Consider the following 23,419-nt stretch of genomic DNA (forward strand, 5'->3'; position numbering starts at 1 on the left):
ATTATATTAATAAGAATATTAATATCTTATTATATTTTCTGCAAGTACAAGGTTTTTTATTATTATTTTAATATATTTCAGGGTTTTTTATTATTATTTGAATATTCAAATATTTAATATTTAATATTTGTGGTAATTTGTACACCACAAAGTTTTTATTTATTCCAGTTCAGCACATTTTTATTTTTGTATTTTATTAGTTTCGGAGGGCTAGAACACTCTTTTACTATCAGATTGGAGCCCAGTTGAGGTGCTGTTTACTAGGTCTCAGCTGATAGATGGAGGAAAATGTGCAAAGCAACACCATTCCCTCAAATTATAAGCCATTAAGGAGCTGCTTCAATTTCACTCTCCTAATTTAATGAGAGGAATAATGACACTGCAAAACAGGATAAAGGACTGTGTCTGTTTCAGATAGAACAACCGTGTGCTGGAGGGGTTTAAGGTAATATGGCATCAAACATTTTGGGTGAATTAAATCCACTTATTGAAAATTAAAAATTCATTGCGTTCCTCCCTGTGCAGATGAAACAGTGTTACATATTCAAATTAATCATAGGCCTACTCGATATACAGCAGGATCCAAGAATTTAATTCCAGTAGTTAAAGTGCTTCTTTCTTTATAAAACTAAGCTTAATTAAAAATGTGAACTACAATTTTTTTTTTGTCTTTGGTTTTGTTTTAAATGGAGCGAAGCGAAGCAGATCGGATGTGGCAGAAGATGAAACTTGAAATTCATTATAGCATCTATAAAGACAGTCTCCATGCTTTCAGTGTGAAACTAGACAGCCACAGCTAGACAGACCTTCTTCTGAAACCTCATAAATAGTAGCTTAAACAACACTCGCACTCTTTTGCTGCGGTTGAGAGACTAACAAACCCCCCAAAGTCAGATTCCTACTGAAATGCTCTCTGACAGCAAATGCAATGAGTTTGTTTCCTCCTTTTCTGAGAATATCAGAAAGTAATATCAGAAAGGAGATTGGGAAACCATCTAGTGCAGAGGTCATACTGAAATCTCAAAAAGAAATAACTATTTTTTAAAAAAAGCAATTCATAGCAAAATTTTGGAAGAAACGGTACAGCACCTAAAATCGTCAACCTGTTATCTTGAAAGTGTGTTAAACTATTTAGCAGCAGATCTCTTAGAAGTTGTGAACACCTTACTTCTTTCTTGGACGTTTTCAAACTCCCTAAAAACTGCAGTTGTTAAGCCCCTTCTTTTATAGGGAACATTATTGAAAAGGTAGTTTTTAATCCAGTTGAACAACTTCTTAAACACAAATGGATACCTTGACAATTTCCAATCTGGTTTCAGAGTGCATCACGGCACAAGACCACACAAATGACATTTGCTTTAATTATGATTCTGGCAAAATATCAGTGCTGGTACTGCTAGGTCTTAGTGCTGCGTTTGATCATAACATGCTTCTAGAGAGACTGGAAAACTAGGTCAGGCTTGTTGGGATGGTACTCAAATGATTCAGGTCCTACTTAGTAGGGAGAGGTTATTATGTGAGTATAGAAGAGCAGAAGTCTGTGGTATCAATAAGTGGATAACCATGACATGCTGAGTCCCACAAGGCTCAATTCTTGCACCCCTCCTGTTTAGCCTGTATATGCTCCCATTAGACTTAATGATAATGATAGATAATGAGGAAAAACCAAATTGCCTATCACAGCTATGCTGATGATACCCAGATTTACCTAGCCTTATCTCCAAATGACTATAGCCCCACTGACTCCCTCTGCTAATGCATTGATGAAATTAACAGGCAGAATGTGCCAGAATTTTCTTCAGTTAAACAAGGAGAAAACTGAAATCATTGCTTTTGGAAACAAAGATGAACTTCTCAAGGTGAATGCGTACCTTGACTCTGAGGGCCAAACAACTAAAAATCAAGTCAAGAATCTCAAAAACATTGCAAGAATTAGATGTTTTTTTCCCAGTAATCACTTGGAGAAACTTGTTCAGGCCTTTATCACAAGCAAGGGTGGATTACTGTAGTGGTCTCCTCAACGGGCTTCCTACGAAGACCATTAGACAGCTGCAGCTCAACCAGAAAGCTGCTGCCAGGTTTCTGACTAGAGACAGAAAATCTGAGCATATCACACCAGTCCTCAGGTCCTTACACTGGCTTCCAGTTACATTTAGGATACATTTTAAAGTACTTTTACTCTTCTATAAATCACTCAATGGCATAGGGCCTAAATACATTGTAGATATTCTCACTGAATATAATCCACAGACCTCATACAAAACAAGGGGAGTCTGTACAGATTGTATAGATTATAAGGGCAAAGGCCAAAACTATACATTTTTTATCAGTTTTAATAGCAAAATGCAAATGCAAATCAAGACTTTATAATATGCTTTTTTTGTTTTGTTTTGTTTAATCACTGTTGCCAGGGCTGATGTGACAGTTTTTCCCAACCCTTCAGTCATGGAGGGGGCTGTGGGCGCTAAACTTCTACTTGTAGAAGTGCACACTTATATACAGCATACTAAATAGCCACAATAAAAGCACATGGATAATATTGTGTAAAGCCCCTCCTTGTGCTGCAAAAACAGCTCTGATGCGCAGAGGCATAGACTCCTTGAGACTTGAAATGTGTCCTGTGGTTTCTGGCTTCAAGGCATTAGCAGCAGAGCAGATCCTTTAAGTCCTGCAAGTTGCAAGGTGGAGCCTCCATATTGGATTTGTCGGTCCACCACATCCCATATATCCCACCGGCTTTTGATCTGGGGAATTTGGTGGTAGACAGGGGTCTTTTTTTGTACTTTGACCAGTCTGCTGCTGGCCCCATATGCAGCAAAACTGCGATGCATTGCGACACCTTTTTTATCATGGCCAGCATCACATTTTTACAGTACCTATTTTATGTGACCGCACAGCTGCCTCTCACTCCCCACCACTTTTGTTCTAACCTCTGTATACCAAAAACGAGACCTGCTGTTTTGGTGATGCTCTGATCCAATCACTATATTTGCCTAATTTCAAAATAACTTTTCCAATACATGAATTTTAAAATGTATTTGCAGCCTAATATATTCCACCATTTGAAGTAAACTTTGTATTTAAACACATATGCATTTAATTTTTTTGTGCCTAAAAACCACCTGCTGACAAGTGGTTTGAAAAAGTGTCAATGATTTGTAAATATTAAAAAATATTTATAATTGATTTATTAATGTCTTCAAATGATTCCTGTTTTAAACATGCTTGACAAAGATTTTCTTAGTAAATAAACTATTGTGTCATACTGAGTATTTTTTTTTGCCCTGTAAATCATGCTAAAAATGCATAATGGTCATCATTTTACATTTTAATGTTTTTGAAAAGCCTCTTTCATATTTGATCCACAATAAAAAAAAACAAAAGGTGTGTTTGGTGTGATTTCTTTATTCTTCAGTTATTTACATGAGCATATTAACTAATTGTTTTTTGACAATTCACACTATAGCGAGTAAATAATTGTTCTGTTCCTCAGTTGCTCCACATACTCCTTGGCCTGGTCGAATCCGGTCTTCTGCTCAACTTCAGGTGGAACTCCCTCAACAAGCTTCACAAAGTAGTGGCAGTTCACTTTGTCCATGATGCCGAACATTCCACGTCCATGATAACGAATACGCTTTAGGTATTTTCCCTTGCCAGAGAATGATTCAGCTGTTGAAGTCAGACCAAAGAAAACATAATTCAGATGTTACAATTAAAAGGTTTAAACTGTCCAAGAACCATGTTCATAAAATTACATTCAATCTAGAAATGTATATATGCATTATTTAAAATAATACACAAAAGCAGCATACAAAACATATAACATCAAATACTGCCTTTTTACACACTAAATATAGATTGATTTTGGCGTGGTTAGGCCTAATGTAGAATAATTAATCTTTGTTTTATGAAATGGCTTTCTGCCCCATACCCCCAGTTTCTAAGACAAGGCTTGAATGTACGTTTGAGCTTTCTCAACTGAAAATATCTTGCTGACATGTCTTAAAATATATCAGTGTCATTGTTCTTTGTCAAGATGCACACCTGTAATGTAAACCACCAATGCTTTTAAGTTTTGTTTTGTGGTAGGGTCTCGGAAATTTTCACTCATAACTTTTAAATTTGAAATAGGCTAGCTTGCAAACCTTTTTTTGTTCTGCGTCTAAAAGAATTGCTTGCAAAACATTTTGTAGATTATATAATTTTCTATATAATTTAAGTGCACAAAAAAAAAATCATTACTTGACTTTCATGTTAATGTTTGACAGGAATCCAACTTACCAATATACAGATTCGATTTGTATTCCACATTGTGATTTCTGACCGCCATTTCCTGAGCTTCCAAAATTACCTTTAACACATAGTTACATTTCAAAAAAAAATTTTTAATGCAAAATGTCTATTTTAATCAATACAATGTAAGCAGTTTAACAGATATTCCTGTCATATAACAGTTTGTATTTTTACCTCTCTGATTATTTTAGCTCCCTTCTTGTCGTTGAACTCAAGCTGAGCAAGTGCCTGGTCAATGGTCATACCTCTGATCTGTAAAAACATTCATCACTTAAATAACATACCTATGTATTACTACTCCATATGCTATGCACATGCCACGTTACCTAAGTGCATTTAAAGTTTATAAGAATTGGAGACATTTGACGTATTACTCACCAGTTTAGCCAAGTACCACATCTTGTCTTTGCTGTATTTAATTTGTCGTCTGGAGTGATAAATCTCCTATGACAATAAATAAAATAATATTAAAATCAAACTCTAAATAACCCCACAATAAACTTTGTTACATGCAAAAGTAAATTAAATGAATTACTAACAGCAGGTCTGCGTGGTTCATCTTTCTGTTGGGGTGGATATACAACCAAATTTCTCCTTTCCCAGTGTTTGCTATTTAAATCTGTACTTGTGTGAAAACAAGACACCTGAGACAACGTTGATGAAGATCCAAGCAACCTAAATGGAGCAAGACAAATTGTAAAACAATATGTAGGCTGCTACATGTACTATGTAAAACCTAGCCTTAAACAACACTTTTGATGCACAATAATACTGTTTATCTTTATCATATATAACGTTATCTATATTAGCTTTCAGTCGGTGTCTTTTACATTGCACAGCAACTGTATGTGATTTTCTTACCTAGAGCGGATATGTCCACAAGCACGACCAATGGCGGCTAAACCTATTAATAATACAAATATAGTTTCCTGTTAAAACAAAATCAACAGAAACGCATATATAACTATAAATAAAAAGAACGTATATTTGGTTTGACTCACCAGCCCATGTCACAACGGAGGCCGCCATGTTGATTATCAAGGATGTCCGATTCGTGCGCGAATCGTTATTTTGATTCGGATCTTTTCAGTGAGTCTGTTGAACCGACACCTCCGTTGAAACGAAACCAAAGTCTTCGTTAAAAGTCTGATTTATTTGTTTGCAAATCCGACTGAAATGTAAAAGATGGGAGTGAATGTAAATATTTGCCAGGTCAGTGCAAATGTTTTAATTCTTAATGACTTATGTTATTAGCTAAATTATGACTGCAACAACTGAACAGGGACACATTAAATCATAATGTACTCCCATACGTGTATGTATGTATGCATATATCGAAAAATGGCAGTAAGTGCATACATGGATTTGCTTTTTGTAGAGCAGAATATGCCACTCTACGTCTCGAGATTTGGTCAAATTATACTTAAATGAATCATTGAAGTGGTTTTTTGAACTACTTGAATGAATAGACTCTCGGAAATGAGATTCGGTTGAATATGTTACGACGCTTTGCTTTACGGCAAATGTCACTGCAGAATGAGTTAAAAGTTATACGTTAACTGTCCCTTCTCGCGTTCCGTATAATTTTTACAGCACACGCTGCTGATATTCGGCAAGCCGGTGTGTTTTCGGCAGCATGAGTAGATGAGAGAAGTCAATTCACTGTTACTTTCCGTGAATTTATTCTATGATTTTGATGCAGCGGTCATTTTTTCTTTATAATGCATCAACGAAATCTGTCAGCGTCTCCAAACTGGTACTGTTCACGCTGCAGTGACATTAATAGAAAGGGAGTGCTGGGTTTTGGAGCAAAGAATACAATCTATCTGCTAAATGTAACTGCAGGATGTCCAGCAGTAACAGGTAGGAGGTCAGAATGCTTTAATACTATGCTTTTGCTAATTTACATTCATCTGATCAGACCTTTTTTTCTGCAGGTGAACTCACTGGACACACTGAGAGAGTTTCTGGTTTTGCATTTTGCTCCCATGATGGACAAGAACACATTTGTGCTAGTACTTCAGATGATAAGACGGTCAAAATCTGGGACACTGAGCAGAAAATTCTGTTAAAAGAGCACAATGTCCACCAAGTGAGTGAATATTCTACCGCTCTTTCTTAAAGTGTTGTGACTGGCTCACAGTTTGTTCATTTAAGAAGTTTTGTACTATATTACAGTTTTCTTTCTGCTATTTTCTACAGTAGTAGAAGTGTTTCTTCCAGACTCAACAATAACATTTTCATTTACAACAGTTTCACTGTGTCCAAATGAAACAAATAGTGTTTTTGTCGGTGTAATTAACATTTTGTTAAATTGTTATAAATAATTATAAGTATAGATGAACACTACATACAATACTACATATTTTATGAATATTTTTTTCTATTTTTTTTTTATTTTTCACTTTTTTAAAATTAGAATTAGATTTTTTTATTTACTGTCAATGTCAGGAAACCTTTGACTTTATGCTGTAAGTGCCATGAAATCACTAGTGAAATCAAGATGAAATTAAATTAAATTGTTGGCATATACTCTGCCAGAAATAATTTGTGACATTTTTGCAACATTAAGGCTGGCATGAGATAAATTATTTTTTTGAATAGTCTGTTTTGATTTCCTGTTGACTTCAAGTTGGCAAGGCATAGAACATCATACTGACTGACATACCATTTGTTTGAATAGAACACCATCTCAGCAATCCACTGGTCTCCGGTGCAAAAACTTCTTCTAGTCACTGGAGATGAAAAGGGCATTGTGGTGTGCTATTGGTTTAGCAGTAATGACACCCAGAGCTTCTTCCCTGAACCTCGAACAATCTTCTGCTTGTCCTGCTCTCCACATGAAGAAAACTACATTGCAGTTGGGTAAAGACTCTTTGTATAATTATGCAATATATGTTATGATGATAGAGAGCTCTAGACCCATCAGAGGTGCATGCTAACTGTTTATTCTTCCTCTAAAGGTATAAGGATGGAATGATAGTAGTGATAGACATCAGTAAGAAAGGGGAGGTGATTCATCGACTGAGGGGGCATGATGATGAGATTCACGCATTGGCATGGTGCCCTCAACCCAGAGAAGAGCCTCTATATGGGCGATCAGAAGACAACACGGGTATTCAAAATATGCTTAATGAATAATTTTTGCCTTAAAATGTTTTAGCAAATTTACATAAAGAGCAGCACTGTGGTTAGTAAAGTTAACTAAAATTAAGACCATAAGAAGTTTGGTACCTGCAGTAAAATTAACTTTTAAATTATTTAAAATAAAATAATAAAACATTAAACCTATTTTATTTTAAATATAAATATATTTTTAAAAAGTCTAATGACACGATATCAAAATCACACAACAAATTTACTGAAATTAAAATGAAAACAGAGAAAATATCTTATATATAAATAATATAATAATAATAATAATAATAATAAAATTATTATCTGCAATAGCCCAAAAATAGAGAAGAAAAATAATAAGTGACACATCATTGAATCTTTCTGTAGATGGAAGCAATGAGGTGACCGAAGGAGCAGAAATGGGGTGTTACCTGGCATCAGGTAGTCGAGATCAAACCGTGCGGATATGGAGCACAGCCAGAGGAAAAGGTGATGGAGAGAGACTCATTTGCCCAAAGCTTGCACTAACAAAACTGGTTCATGGTAACTTTTAGATGCAGGGTCATTTAGATCACAGTGTGTCTTCTTTCAGGTGTAATGACCCTAAAGCTTCCCTTCCTGAAGAGACGAGGAACAGGAGTTGATCCAGCAGTGAAGGAAAGACTCTGGCTGACTGTCCACTGGCCTAAGGGGAGACCTTCACAGATTGTGTCCAGCTGTTTCGGGTATGGTTGTGTAAATGAGATGTCAAATGGTTATTTTGTGTCAGAAGATGTTTTCTTGTAAATGAACGTGAGTTGACTCACTGAGAATGTTGGCGTGCAGCGGTGAGATCATAATGTGGGATCTCAAGAAGTCAGGCAAGCAGAAGTGGAGTCTACTGGGCAGTTCTTCAGATGGACAGAATCACAGCCGTATCGTCTTCAACATGAGCTCGTTTCGCTCTGGAGAACAAGAACTTCTGCTCAGTACATCAATGGACAGAGAGGTGAGACCTTCCTCCCATAATATGTGCTTATAAAGGTGGTGCTTATATGAGGTCAAAAGTTTACATCCCCCTTGTAGAATCTGCAAAAGGCTAATTATGTTACCCAAATAAGAGCAATCTTACAAAATGCATGTTATTGTTTATGATGTACAGACCTGAATGAGGTATTTCACACAAAAGACTTTTGCATGTAGTCTACAAGAGAAAATAATAGTTAAATAGTTGTTTTGATTAGTTTTTTGTTTTGTGGTAGTTCTTCATGAGTTCCTGTCCTGAAAAGTTCAACTGACTGCTGTTCTTCAGAAAAATGCTTCAGATCCTACAAATAATTTTTGTAGCATTTTTATGTATTTGAACCCTTTCCCATAATGACTGCCTTATTTTGAGATCCATTCATTCAACTGAGGACAACTGAGAGACCCATATGCAACTATTACAGAAGGTTCATACGCTCACTAATTTAGAATTTGAAGGTTTAATCAGGGTTAATTTAATTTCTGTCTTGTGGTAAACAAGTACCTTCTCTAGCTATTGAAGGGCACTATTTAAAAATATACGCAAAATAACATCGACTTCATTCTGTTCAAAAGTTTTCAAGTTTTATATCAAGTGGATGTAAACTTTCGAATGGGAATTTTTATAAATTCAACTATTATTTTCTCTTGTGGATTATATGTAAGCATCTTTTATATGAATTCCAAAAAAACTAAAATGAGTGGCCCTCATCCATTTCGATTTATCTCTGTTTATTATCATTCTTAGACTTTCTTGATCCAAACAATTAAATTCATTGTCATTTTAGATTAAGTGTTGGGACCTGGCATCTCTGGAATGTTGTTGGACTCTGCCCACTCTGGGTGGGTTTGTGTACTGTCTCAGCTTTTCTCCAGTTGCCACCGGCTGCCTGGCTCTAGGCGTCGGGGACAGCATGATCCGGGTCTGGAACACCCTGTCTATTCAGAACCAATATGACATAAAGACATTTTGGCAAGGGATCAAATCTAAAGTCACAGCCGTGAGTCAGATGTCTTGAAGTCTCATTTATATTTCCCTCAGTACTATCCAGTTAGTTTAAAATCAAGGCCGTAAATGTCCTTTTTGCTCCCATCTCTGTTCCAGTTGGCATGGCATCCACTAAAAGAGGGCTCTCTGGCGTTTGGTACAGATGACGGTAAAGTGGGCATCTATGAGGTTTACTCTAACAAGTAAGAACAACAGATGTAGTCAATATTCACGATTTTTGGTTAGTATTTATGTATATGAAATGTTGCAATTTCTTAGGTTCATTAGGCTGCAAGATTGCGTTTAATATGCAAGATTGGATTGAATCGAATCATTATCTTTTAATACACAGGCCGCCTCAAATCTCAAGCACTTACCACCGCAGAACTGTCTACTCTCTCTCATGGGGCCCTCCTGTGCCGCCCTTGTCTTTTGGTAAATTAATTCATAAACTACACACACATCCACAAAGGCCAGTAAACATTGAACTTGGAATTGCACCAAGAACAATCCATCAGCAATAAGCGACGCCCAGCTCCTCTTAAACGCACTCCGCAATTGAGCGAGTGTGGACAAATTGCTTACTTTCCCTCTGTTGAGTTTGTTGGATAAACAAGAAATGAAGAAAACTTAATTTCACCTCACTGCTGAAAATGACACATTCATCACTGTATCCATCTCCAATGCTCGAGGGGATGAAGATAATTGCTTTTGTTTGTTCTGAGGGGTATGAACAACAGTAACGGTGATGTTGCAGCTAATAATTATGTACGTGTATGGCGCAGGGGGATCAGGAGACAAGCCGTCCTACAGCTTATACAGCTGTGGTGGAGAGGGGGTCATCTTTCAGCATGACCCTTGGAAGCTCTCAGGGGAGGCCAGTAACATTGACAAACTCATCCGTGACACCAACAACATCAAAGTAAATGAAAAATAATTTGTTTATATCCATCTTAATGTATATATTTTTTTAAAAATAAAACATTATTCTGTTATTTAGCACAAGATCCCCCCCCATACAGACATCAGCTGGAAGCCAGACGGCAGTGTTTTGGCCATTGGAAATGAAGATGGGTAATGTTGATCAATACTATTTCCTGAAGTCATAAATTGATTAATTATATGCATCAATCTCTAAATACTTTATTATTCTAGATGAGTGGTAATGTAGATCAGACAAGACTCTGGAGCCCCCCCATGAGCACTGTACAATTTTTAATTAAAAAAAAAATTATAAAAAAGTTGGTTAATTTATAAAACATGAAATATTACGAAAATAATACTTATTTGTTAATATAATGTTTCTCCACATGAGTTTTTCTTTTACATTAGCAGAAAAGAAAAGTCATTTTAGGGTAATTTTACTTCTTTAGATGAATAACACAGATAAATCATGATTTACATTTGTTTTTATGCACTCTTGTACAATGATTTAGAGGGCTAGAGCAATCAAAGAGTTTGAGATGAGTGTGTCACTCCATAAGTGTTTTTGTTTTAGGTCCATAGAGGTATTGAAGGCTCCCATGCTGAAGCTCTTGTGCACATTGCAGCAGCATCACAAGATCATTAATTCTCTGCGCTGGCATCATGAACACTCCTCTCAGAATGATCTGCAGTATCTTCTGGCGTCTGGCTCCAGTAATGCCATAGTCTATATCCATGACCTAAAGAGCGCCATTGGTGAGAATCAGCTTTTCATCCTTGTTTGATTATTGTCGTAATTATACTTGTTGGCTATTAAGAATAGTATGATAGTATGGTATTCCGAGCATAGCCAAACCATAGCTATGTATATTTTTTCTCATTTGTTTTTTCTGTTACAGAATCTCCATCAGAGAGTCCAGTGCTGATGACAGAGCCTTTTAGAACTCTCTCTGGTCACACTAACAAAATCACTAGCCTAGCCTGGAGCCCCCATCACGATGGCCGTCTGGTGACAGTGTGTTATGATGGAACTGCTCAGGCAAGTACATTTTTGCTAAAAGTAATTAAATAAATAAATATTTATTTCCCAGTAATAACATGGAAATTTAGGTTATTTTATCAGGAAATTGAATGACGATATTATAAACAATATTGTGTTTTAGATTATGCAGTTTTATATTTATTAATACTTTATTTCTTTTGGTATTTATTATACTTTTAACAAAAGCAAAAGCTAGGAATAGCTTGCTCTATTCTTTTTCCATTCTTTGTGTTTTGTGTTCTTTTCTACCTTATTATATTATGTGACAACTTACTCTTACTTTTTTTTATATAATGTATATTTTTGAACATGCAGCATACAGAAAAACTCTTAATCATGAAATGTCTAGAATCTGAATAGATTGTAAAATGCAGTTAAATAAATGCATTTGCTTTGTTTTTATTTACTATATAATAAAAAAACTTGCTACATGTACTACTTTAAGATAACTGAGACTTGTTATAGCATCTTTTGCTTCCATTGTTCTAAATGCCATGTAAATTTGATTGGTGTGGGTTGTTCTAATAAACTGACAATGCTTAATGATTTTCACAGGTGTGGGATGTGCTTAAAGAGGAGCCTGTGTGTAACTACAGGGGTCACTCGGGCCGATTATTGTGTGTGCAGTGGTCCACTGTTCACCCAGACCTAGTCTGGACCGGTGGAGATGACTTCACCCTCCATGAATGGGCCGTATCCAAGCAGGAGTACATCACACCTCCGAAGAGTATGTCTGCCTCATTTTTAACATTAGTGTATATACACAAGTAGAGCTGAGCTGGGCAGCAGTTGTTGCAGTGTTTTAGTTTTGCATTTTAATTTAAATAATTTCTATAATATTTATTACATGTAAAACAAACTGGATATTTAATTTGTATTTTTGATCTACTAGTAGTGGTCATATTTGTAATTTGCTCTTTTTCATGTTAAGAATTAGAGCTAAAAGCTCTAAAATATAGATATAAAATATATAAATAATTTTAATCATTAACTGTACACATACCTTTTAATGCTTTCATCAACAGGTAAGAAACGGGCTGAGATGGAGAAAAAAAGAGCACCGCAGAAAAAGTCCAAGAAGAAAAAGAAGGCACCAGAAAAAGGAGGAATGAAGGCAGAAGAAAGGGAATTGCCTTTAGGTGAAGAAATTAAAGGAGCAGTAGGCAGTGGAGCAGAAGAGGGCCAATCAGACAATGACGAGGAGGAAGAAGAGAGGGAGAACACAGACGATCCATCCGTCATGGGTAACGGCCCATCTTTCTTGCTTTCATCTCTCGCTGTCTCTTCCGCTTCCTCTCGCTTTTGTGCTTCCAGCAGTCTTTGAAATGTCACTCCGGTTGTCTGGGTGTCGTCTGATGAATAACCTTTATCATTGGGGTCACAGGCTGGTCCAGAGAGAGCAGTGTGGACATACGTGGCACTGAGAGGGTTCGGAATGGAGAGAAATTCAGCCATCCAGTTAAAAGGGAGGTCAAAGAGGAGAAGAAAAGAGAGAAACCAGGTCAGTTTCTACTTTGTAGTAAAGATATTTTTCACATCAAATTTATTTTTATAATCAATAATCTTTCAAAAAATCATCATGCAGAATGATTTATGAAATGGATCATTCAGATTCCTCTAAATAAATGTATTTGTGACCACATCATCTATAATGGGGGCTTGTAGATGCATTTCATAGCAACTGTTATGAACAATTATTATTGTAATAATTATTGTATATAATGATGATTAATTAATGTTAAACACGTTTAAATTACATTAAAAAAAGAATTAATGTGTGGTCTCATTTTAATCAAAAACAGTGGAAAGGCTTTTATGATATTTATTTTTTTTTTCTTTTTTAAACGTTTAGATCTGTCTCTAAAAAAGAGAAAGCCACGCTCCATTCTGCCATTGAGTACTTCTATGGATCACCGACCCAAAGAGGAACTTCAACAGGACTGTCTGACACTCGCAACTGTAAGATTCTCACATGGTACGTCAGGAGACCAGCATGCTATATATAATATTTTTGCCCATCTTGTGAAGTTATTAATTAAAAGTATAAATGCATCTCTGAGATGTTTACGGATATGTATTACTGCAGGTGTCTTGGTGAGATACTTTCTCTCAAAAGGGATGGTTTTTAAGTGAAAGGTTTAAAATTAAATGCTGAAAGATTTATGCAACCGTTAACAATAAAATGTAAAAACCATTAGATTCATTTTTTTTTTTTTAAATGTTAAGCTTTCCAATCTCAATTTCTCATTAAATGCAATAATGTAAAATATTATTACAATTTTAGATAATTTTTCTGTTTTAAAATGTTCCTGTGGTGACAATCAACAAACCTTTGAGGAATAGAAACTTAAGTGTTTTTTAAAAATAAAAGCTTTTGTAACATTTTCAGTGTTTTTACTGTAACTTTTGATCAGTTAAAAGTGCCCTTGATGTAAGTATTAATTCCTCAAACTAACAAACAAAAAAAATTATTGTGACACCAATCATTTGAACAGTTGTGTTAAAGGTGCCTAAAGGGGTCACATGATGTTGCTAAAAAGATGTTTTATGTATTTGGTGTAATGCAATGAGAAAATAAGAAAAAACAAGTATTTTCTTTTCTTTTGTTCATTAGCGCAAAGCGGAGCATGTGTTCCAGGATCTGGAGATCATATTCAGCTTGGCCTGTTCACAGACAGGGATGCCCTCTACAGGATGTTTCAGGAGGAAGGTACAGAAACAGCTGAACCCAGTGTAGGGTAGTGCGAGTGTGTGCTAATATGCTGAGGTAAATCATGAAGCCATTGATTTTTTTTTTTTTTTTTTTTTTTTTTTTTTTATACAGAGGAGAGCCATGTGGATGCTGGTCATTATGACTCAATGGTTTATCTGAGGCTGTGGAAAGGAGATCTGATTGGAGCAATAAATCTTGCAGCGGAGAAAGGAGAACTGACTGACCATCTCATCAGTTTAGCTCCAATGGGTAAGATGTCTGGAAGTATTGTATTATACCTGTTGAACAAAGTTTTATTTTGTTGTGTATGTGTGTATTGTTGTGTCTGTGTGGTTAAGAATATGCACAAATATTTTCAAGGAAAAAAAAATCACAAAAGCATGCTTTGTAGGCCTATACGTTCTATAAATTTGGCACATGCATTTAAAGGATTTCTCCTTTTTATTTTTCCGGGCCTGGATCCCTATTGGATATTGACCCTCTCGTAGCTGGCTATCAAGTGTGGGCTAGGACTGTAGAGGTGTATGTGAAGCAGCTCTGCCACCACGAGCAGTTCCTCAAAGCAGCGTCACATCTTGTCTCCATCCATAAACTCTACGAAGCCATCAACCTTTTGAAAAGCCACCAGTTCTACAGGTTAGAAACATCACAATAGGCACTTGTGTTTTATGTCAGTGGTGTGTGGCCTGAGCAGAAGGTAACGTTTGTGTTGTTCTCAGGGAGGCCATAGCTTTAGCAAGAGCCAGACTCCAACCGGAGGACCCCGTGCTGAAAGATCTCTACATGAACTGGGCTGCAGTGCTTGAAAAGGATGGCCATTACACTACTGCAGCAAAGTGGTGAGAAAACAAATAGGAAAACAATGCACACAGATGTTTGTGCCTAAAGTTTGTCATTAATCACTTACCAATGTCGTTCCAAAGCTTTGTTTATTTTCAGAAAACAATTTACGAAAAATACAATTTTGGAGTGGAACCCTTTAAGTCAATTTAAAATGTGTACAATTAACTGAATATCAATGTAACACTTGTAAAATCTAAAATATTATATGTATATAATGTAATTGTTGTATACAGTCCAGGATATTTGTGCGTGTAAAATGCATATATATTAGTATTAGTTACCCTAGGTTGCAGGCAAATATTTATATTCAAATTATTATTATTATTATTATTATTATATAAAAAGGAAAATATATGGATGGATCAGGGATATCAGAGTTCTACAGTGTTCTACATGTAGAGAGGTATACTGGAAAAGGTACATGCATTCAGGGAGTGTGATTTTTAAAAACTACTTAAACTGACTAAAAAAGAATTTTGTTTCTTCACCTGTCAGTTACCTTGCTTCAGACTCCAGCTTTGATGCAGCTAAAGTGATTGCCAAGAAGGGGGATATGATATCACTAAGGACTGCAGCTAATCTGGCGCAGATATCAGGAGAAAGCAAGCTTGCACATTCTCTCTCTTTGAGGTGCGCCAAAGACTTGATGCTCTTCCAGGACTGGGCTGCAGCACAGGAAGTCCTGAGGATGCAAGACTCACTTCTGGTTTGTTTTTGGCTGTCTTCATTGGTGGTTTTTAGATACATGTGTGCATCCACTTACAGTTTTTCTCAATTGTTCAAAAGCCTGGTTAGTTTTTAACTACTATTTGAAAACCTTTATTCCATTTTTCAAAAAGCACCCCCGTTTGCATTTCCCTAAACTATAAACACTATTCTCTGCTTTGACACATGAGTCAAATTTGGTAAACTGTTACTTCAGAACACATTTCTCAGTGCTTGCATCATGTGCTCATTTAAAAAGCACTTGCATTCAGCATTGAGCATTCGCTCAGTTTTTTTTTTCACCCAAGTGGAAACACTAAGAGTCAAAATTTATCACACACCAATCAGAAAGTTTTATGAAAAGGGCCAAACCTCCACAACATCTAGTCACTTATGCACATCATTAAAAGTTAATTCTTTTGAACAAGTTGCCATTGCTCTGATACATTCATGCAGCCGATTATGTAGCTATACATTATTATGAGACTTCTACATTTTTAATTTTCTCATTCTTTACTATGTAACAAGAAAATAATATCATAAAGCATCTTTCTCTCCTGTACTCCACAGGGTCACAGACTGGTGTTCTGTATTAATGAAATCCTCACTCAAAGACTGGCAGATACAGATGTGGTCACCTGGAGTGTGGCTTCTTCACACACCTGGTCTAAGTCCTGTGATGAGAACTTCCTCTCCACGGTGCACAGAGTGTGGCAGAATGAGTTTGGAGTAGCGGCTGCTGACCTGGCCAAAGTGAAAACGATCCATCAACAGCTGAGAGCTATTGAGAATCCTCCTGCCAGCACTAGTGTTCCTCTGAAGCAGGTATGTGTGGAGAGAATAAAAAAAAAAGATACACACTAACAGATCTAATATAGAATACAGTATAATATTTAATTAAATTGAATAGACAGAAATTCATGATATTATTCATATATATATATATATATATATATATATATATATATATATATATATATATATATATATAATTTTGGTTAGTTGATAATATTAAACGTCAGGCGAATTAAGCAAATAATTTTACAATATTTGAATACAAAAATGGCATTTCTAACCTCGTTTATATAATTTATAGCCGCTGTATAATGTATATTTTCATCATCAAATTTACCACTCTTTCATTTCTTTTATTCCTCAGATCTTATTTCACATTTCATTGGACGTGACACTGTGTGCTTTGAGTCAGCTCTTGTGTGATTGGCCATCTGTCGTAGAGGATCTGCTGCGAGCTCTTACTCGAGGTTCTGAGGTGGGACACTTCACACTAATGACGGAGATGTGCCAGCTGCTTCTAACACAAGGTTAGAGATGTCAATATGTTTGTGTTTTGAGATGAAACGAAATCACTTCAAATTAAGTTTAAAGTGAACAATTTAAGATAGGCACATTTACACTGAGAAGACAGCATAACATACAATTTAAGAAGTGTTTCAGTATTTCTAGTTCTTGATTTTTGTCATGTAGGTCTGTATTATTGTAGTTCCTAATCCCTGACCATTTACTTGTTTAATTTGAGTACATGTATATATATATATATCTCGATCGTGACATATTACTCATATCGTGATAATGTGATTTATTTTTTGTTTTTTTACGCAGGTTTGGAGTCTGTGACGTTCTATAAACAGAAACTAGACCCAACTGATGAAAGAAGCTTGATAATTTCTCAAAGTGTGGAGGCGTATGTCTGCTATCAGCTCATGTACAAGAAATGGTGGAAGTACAGCGCTTTGAACAACGACACCATCACCAATGGTCACGGTTTAACAGAGAAGAACCACAGTGAAGTCAAAGCAAACTGTAATGGAGAAGTTCAATCGGATGTTATTTTCTCTGAGGGCTTCTGGAAGGTTCTTCTCTCTGAACCTCACGCCAATCTTCAGGCCACCAAGAGAGCCATAGCAGAGGTTCAGAGGAGAGTCAATAGCCTCATTCAGCAGCACAATCAGTGTAAAGACACTCATGAGAGCCCACAAGCACTTAGTACTTCTCAACCTGAAACCTCAGAGGGACATGGAGGATCTTTGAGTGGGAAAAGGTATTTCTAAGGCCGTACCCTTTGAATCGTTTGTGCTTTGATTCTGGTGCTTCAAAGAAATGTCTAACAGCTCCTTTTTGTCTCCTTTTAAGCAGTGAATCCCTCTCTGCTCTGACTGCCCAGGTTGCTGAACACCACAAAGCACTCACTGCTATTCCTGAGATTTTCAAAGTAAGTGGCTCTGTCAGTTTAACGTGTATAATATTTTAAGGCTACCGAAGGTTTCTTCTTCTTTTTTTTTTTTTTACTGTCATCATTTATATATAGTAGTAACTTTTATTATTTTTTATCAATGACAATATATTTTTCTTGTATATGACCATGGACCACAAAACCAGTCATAAGGAGGAAAATGAGTTTTCCATTGATGCATGGTTTGTTAAAATACGTTTCAACTATTTAATATCTGAAATATGTGGATGCAAAAAAAAGAAAAATCTCAATTTTCAGAAAATTCCCTTCTAAAGTTCCAAAGATCCAAATGAAGTTCTTAACAATGCATATACCTAATCAAAAATGAAGTTTGGATATATTTACAGTAAGATGTTTATAAAATATGTTAATGGAACACGATGTTTAGCTATATTTTTGGCGTAAAAGAAATTGATTTTCATCCCTACAGTTTACCGTTGGCTATTGCTTGAGCCTGGGTTTGTGGTTCAGGGTCACGTATGTTATCAATCAATATATAATTGCTCATATTATACTTTTTATAATAATGTATTTTTTAATGATATTTTAGAAATACCCATTTCCGGATGTTATGGAATGTTGTATAGTCCTGCTGCACATGGGGAAACATCTTACGCCGTTTCCACAGTACATCTGCTCCAAGGCAACAACTTTGTTGCACAAATATGGAACTGCAGAATCTCTCTGCAAAGCCTGGAAGAGGCTGACACAATAACAGTTATAGCACTTAGTGTTTTTGATAAGCAATTACTGTTGTTTGATATGTAAAATTCACTTGACTAATGTAATAAAAAAATTCCCCCACATATTAATTGTTGTTACTGAAGCCACAGATCCTGTAATTCAGGGATTTCTTAATGTTTCTGTCAGCCACATGTCTTTGACCTCATTTTTAAAGCGTTCCAAGATTTTACATTTAATATTTCAATACTGTAATGTTTACATGTTCATGCTTTGCTGTGGATTAGCACATACATGTAAAATACTTTTTCAATATTTTTACACTTTTATGATTAGCATTTTATCAACACAGCCTAGTTTTATATGATATTTTAATATTAAGGTTCAAAAATTTGTACATGTAGTTTTTGCAGCGACTGATTTTTCTCTGTACTGTGGTGTACATTTGAAGCTATGCTTAGTTGTTCATAAGAAAGGGGATGGGTTTAATTAGACAATGATTTGAGAAGTACAGCATAATCACATTGCACTACAATTTTCATGAAAAATCATCAGCTTGAAAGCCCAAAACAAACATGCACTGGTGAAGTCTTCATGAGATAGGTAGAAGGGTAAATTTCCACTTCAGGTTGGCTTTGAAAGCTGGAACAAACGATTGATTTAAGAACACATGCCTTGTAAACAGACATGAGACCATTTAGCGATAGAAAACATTTTAATACATAACTGCCTCAAACAACAGATACAATAAAAACACGTACCACAAACAGGCAAGATTGTGAGACGAACACATTTAAAACTGTTACACAGGACCAGTGGACTCATGTTCCCAAAGATGCCCCAAACCTGAATCTAAAATGTATTCCTTACAGAAAAAAATTCTTAAAGATAGCAGTTTGTTTTGAAAGTTTCAATTTTAATATACATGCTGGCATATTTTAAAAACAACCCCACAATCGTGTGTACCAATAGTGAGAGGGCATTTCCTCTTATCTCAGTAATGAAGTCTTGAGCCTTTCTAGAAAATATCAAAACATTTCTAAAAAGGACTGAGTATATTAAAATGCCTGGAGTCTTGTAAGCCATAAGATACACAAGCGCTGGTCCCATGCTTAAAACAATGGTGTTTTTAATACTGTAAAACAAGATAAAATTTTCAATTCTCAGCTGATGGAAGAAATAGGATCTGGAGTCCTGGAACGTTGCAATATGACGGACTACAGAGCAGAACAGAATCTGAGATTAGCTTGTTTGCATTTCCCAATGTCCCTTTAAGAATGCATGAATCATTTGAAATCATCTTTGTAAAGAACAGTAAAGAACAATATCTGCTGGGTGGGATTAAAACAAGTGCATCATCCACTAGATTTTGGTCAGTGCTTGTTGTTGGTTTCCTCCTGCGAGGAGTTGGAGATTCCATTCTGACTTTGAGAAGAACCGGATCCCAGACCATAGAGCCGCCCACAGTACTTGGCATCGTCAATATTGTCTTCAAAAAACAACTGAAGAAAAAAAAGAAACAACAGCAGAATAATAGGTTAAGACTGGTCAGTTAAAATTATTATCCCATTATTCAGCTTTGGTCTCATTGGTTAATATTAACCTCTTTCATGCGGAAGAAAGCCATTCCTGTGAGCAACGAGTCTGAGCCAGCCTGATGCTGTCTGCCGATCCTTTTTAGCTCCAGCTGGTCTGCCACCTCCTGAAGTCCACCCTAAACACAGCAGAAATCGCCATATGTAACAATAACAGTACATAACGCGCATATAAATTAGGTTACAGTATTTTTCGTACCTTAAGGTTTTTGCAGCTCTTCATAAGATATTTGACGTCATAAATGGCTGGGAAGAAAAGATTTAGGATCTGAAAGAACTCGTGTTCTTCTTCTGGCAACCGAGAATCTGTGAGCAGCTTCACCAGGTAACCAAAATCATACCCACTAACGAGAACAGAGAAAGTACATCAAATTTAGAATACACTATGTGTGTCATATTTTCTGGAATACAAGTCCTGTTTATACTTATTTGTGTGTTATGCATAAGCTACATCAGGTAAACATGTCAGTAGAGTGAACAATTGCCTGTGGCAAAAAAAAAAAAAAAAAAAAAAACACATTTAACCAAAATATTGAGAGAGCTTGCTGCCCAAGGTTTTAGCACATCTCTACTAGTTGACAAGAAATTTGCATCAGCAGCATTTCATACGTCACTAAACTTAATGGACTGTTTGCAAGCCAAATTTCTAATCAAATTTCACTAATATGCAGGCATCTTTAATTTTACTTGTCATAAAAAAAAATATATATATATATATATATATATATATATATATATATATATATATATATATATATATATATATATATATATATATATATATATATATATATAATTATTGAAAATATATTATTAAAAAAACAAATACAAAACACTTTCTTAAACCGTTTCATATTGAGGCTTTTCCTCATTATTACGGTATCATGACAGTACCGCCCTGAAAAAAATGAAGTATGAACCCAACAATGAGTCGCTTAAAAAGTAAATGAACAGAAAGTGCTATTTGTTACCTGTGAAACGAAAGCCACTTGACATTTTCACAAAGCACAAGGCCTGATGTCATGAGGAGCTCTGCGAAGTAGAGTGTGTCGATGCCCTCCTCCTCGTGCTTTTTAAACTGTAGCCCAGAGTTCTGAAGGAGATCTATGGAGTCCTGTGAGTACATGTCCTCTCTGCAATACACGGGGGCAAACGACACCCACCATTACCACTTGTACCATTACTAGCTAAGCCTGAAATTTCTAAATACCTGGCATAAACAAAAGACTAAAAAGCTAATTCTGGCCACCTACGTCAGATTAAACTTGAAGTTAAACTGCCACGTTGTTGTTCCAGGTGGGTAGTCTCCATCTTCATTCATAAACGTCAAGCCAAGCTGGATGATTTTTAAAAGGTCCACATTGCACCTCAGGAGCTGATACTGATAGTCAACAGTACTACGGAACTCTCCAATGGGACGAACCACCACACCGGGAAACTCAGTGTCCTGACGCAAAAAAAACAAGTATAAAACAACAGACATGCACAACATTTTGCTAATTTTAAAAGGACTTGTGATTTATCTGCATTTATTTAATCAAATACACAGTAAAAGGAGTAATACTGTGAACGAGCCTTGTATTTTAGAAGTCATTTATTCCTGTGATGGCAAACATTAATAGCTGCTACTACTTCAGTGTCACATGATCCTTTAGAAACACCCATGCTGATTTAAAGTAAAAAAAAAAAAAAAAAAAGTAAAAACCTGCAAGGAGACATTAAACTGATCAAAAGTGACAGTAAAGAAGTTTATAATCTCAGTAATGTAAAAAGAAATCATGTTTCCACAAAACCATTTGATTTTTTTAAATATTTAAGCAGCAAATCATTCTATTAGAATCATTTCTGAAAAATCATGTGCCACTGAACTCTGCAGTAATGGCTGCTGAAAACATCTCAGGAATAAATTACATTTTAAAATATACTAAAAACAGAAAACCGTTTATTTATACATTTCATACTATTCAGTGTATTTTGATCACGTGCAGTGTAGATGTGCTATTTGATCCATAACACTGTTTTAATGCTCACACTAAAATTATTATAGGACATTTCTTATGTTGTTAGACCACAGCAAACCATAATGGAACATCAACACAGGCGCACACACCATGGCAATGTAGTTGTAACTTTGAATGATCTGTCGTATCTTCCTCATCTCCTCCTCCACATTGCTGGCCCAGACCTCACAGATAATCTGACTGGTATCTGCAAGTGCGGCTGGCATGATGATGATGAAGGCTGAGGAACTAACCTAGTAACCCAGCGATTCTGAAGCTCTCACAGGCAAAAGAAACTCTGCGGAGAAGTGCAATTAGATTATTAATTAGAGGTTTGAATTAAAAATACCATGGCTTTTATTTTGATTTAAGTCTTGTAAGCATGGACATATTAAAAAGAAGACATTTTGACGAAAGACCGGTGAATATTAATAACAAAGACAAATGTTCGCAAACTATTAACAGGGAAAGGATTTTTAATTCACTTTCATGGCGGAAAACCACAACAAATGCTGCTGAATATTACATTTTATATGAACAAACAACGCTTCGAAAACCCAAACAAACTATCATTAGATTAGATTTCAGTCTATAAAAGCATTTATTCCAAAAGTAGCATTTATAGCCGTGGAAATATATATATATATATATATATATATATGTGTGTGCGTGTACGTATGAACGAGTCGTTCATGAATATTAAAATCACATAAGTTTAATATTCACACCTCTAACAATTGACTACCTAAGTATCTTCCAATGAATTTCCAACGTAAACGGCAATTAACTCATTTAATTAAAAATCTTAACTGTTCAAACAAAAAGTCGGTAACATAATATGAAAATAGCCATAATTTTACTGGATGGGGATCATATTAGCTTAAGACGTTAGCATCTGTTTCTCTCCCGCCTCTTAAAACGTTAAACGACAACATTTGCATTACAGCGATACTATGAAACGACACTACACAGATATTAAAACGCAAACTCTCAAAATGACTAGTTACCTGGCACGAGTATAGTCGTTATATGTAGATGTAAAGCCGCTGTGCAGCTGGACAGCTAGCAGCGACTCTAAACACACAGCGCGCTGCTTCCGGTCCTGCGGGATTGTGGGAAAACACCCGCCAAAACTAAAGCCTTTCAATCATTGGCGGAGCAGAATGTAAGAAAAAAACGTAGATGGATAGATAGCTAGATAGTTTTATGTGGTTAAGCTTTCATGTAGTAGTGAAGAGTTTGTGTGAGATGTCATGCACATATAA

At 35.8% G+C, this 23,419-nt stretch overlaps 3 protein-coding genes across 5 annotated transcripts; 1 reads left to right on the forward strand and 2 right to left on the reverse strand.

The window, feature by feature from the left end:
- Positions 1–3,389: 3,389 nt before the first annotated feature.
- On the reverse strand, positions 3,390–5,376 carry mrpl22 (mitochondrial ribosomal protein L22). Its single transcript, XM_043221697.1, has 7 exons — positions 5,295–5,376; positions 5,155–5,197; positions 4,833–4,968; positions 4,672–4,737; positions 4,468–4,545; positions 4,282–4,351; positions 3,390–3,669 (listed from the first exon to the last, which is right to left on the reverse strand). Exons 1-7 carry the CDS (start codon positions 5,320–5,322, stop codon positions 3,461–3,463), a joined length of 630 nt encoding a protein of 209 aa, XP_043077632.1. The 5' UTR covers positions 5,323–5,376; the 3' UTR covers positions 3,390–3,460.
- Positions 5,377–5,879: 503 nt separating this feature from the next.
- gemin5 (gem (nuclear organelle) associated protein 5) lies at positions 5,880–18,684 on the forward strand. 3 transcript variants are annotated; one of them, XM_043222123.1, is made up of 28 exons: positions 5,880–6,156; positions 6,231–6,385; positions 6,977–7,158; positions 7,257–7,408; positions 7,798–7,899; positions 8,003–8,135; positions 8,236–8,398; positions 9,201–9,413; positions 9,518–9,603; positions 9,753–9,835; positions 10,186–10,322; positions 10,401–10,474; positions 10,899–11,080; positions 11,224–11,363; positions 11,922–12,093; positions 12,392–12,610; positions 12,751–12,867; positions 13,219–13,341; positions 13,981–14,076; positions 14,191–14,328; positions 14,568–14,715; positions 14,799–14,918; positions 15,418–15,628; positions 16,198–16,452; positions 16,787–16,949; positions 17,248–17,686; positions 17,779–17,857; positions 18,429–18,684. In XM_043222123.1, the coding sequence occupies exons 1-28, from the start codon at positions 6,015–6,017 to the stop codon at positions 18,591–18,593; spliced, it is 4,389 nt and encodes a 1,462-aa protein (XP_043078058.1). In that variant the 5' UTR covers positions 5,880–6,014; the 3' UTR covers positions 18,594–18,684. The 3 variants fall into 3 exon arrangements, with proteins under 3 accessions (XP_043078058.1, XP_043078059.1, XP_043078060.1); XM_043222124.1 differs by having other exon boundaries at positions 17,782–17,857; XM_043222125.1 differs by lacking the exons at positions 5,880–6,156; positions 6,231–6,385 and having other exon boundaries at positions 7,044–7,153.
- A 571-nt stretch (positions 18,685–19,255) lies between these two features.
- cnot8 (CCR4-NOT transcription complex, subunit 8) lies at positions 19,256–23,288 on the reverse strand. Its single transcript, XM_043222132.1, has 7 exons — positions 23,162–23,288; positions 22,265–22,452; positions 21,408–21,601; positions 21,126–21,287; positions 20,354–20,498; positions 20,163–20,273; positions 19,256–20,061 (listed from the first exon to the last, which is right to left on the reverse strand). The coding sequence occupies exons 2-7, from the start codon at positions 22,379–22,381 to the stop codon at positions 19,933–19,935; spliced, it is 858 nt and encodes a 285-aa protein (XP_043078067.1). The 5' UTR covers positions 22,382–22,452; positions 23,162–23,288; the 3' UTR covers positions 19,256–19,932.
- Positions 23,289–23,419: the final 131 nt, after the last annotated feature.

The sequence above is a fragment of the Puntigrus tetrazona genome, chromosome 21, assembly GCF_018831695.1.
Source record: "Puntigrus tetrazona isolate hp1 chromosome 21, ASM1883169v1, whole genome shotgun sequence".
In the NCBI taxonomy this organism is placed as follows: domain Eukaryota; kingdom Metazoa; phylum Chordata; class Actinopteri; order Cypriniformes; family Cyprinidae; genus Puntigrus; species Puntigrus tetrazona.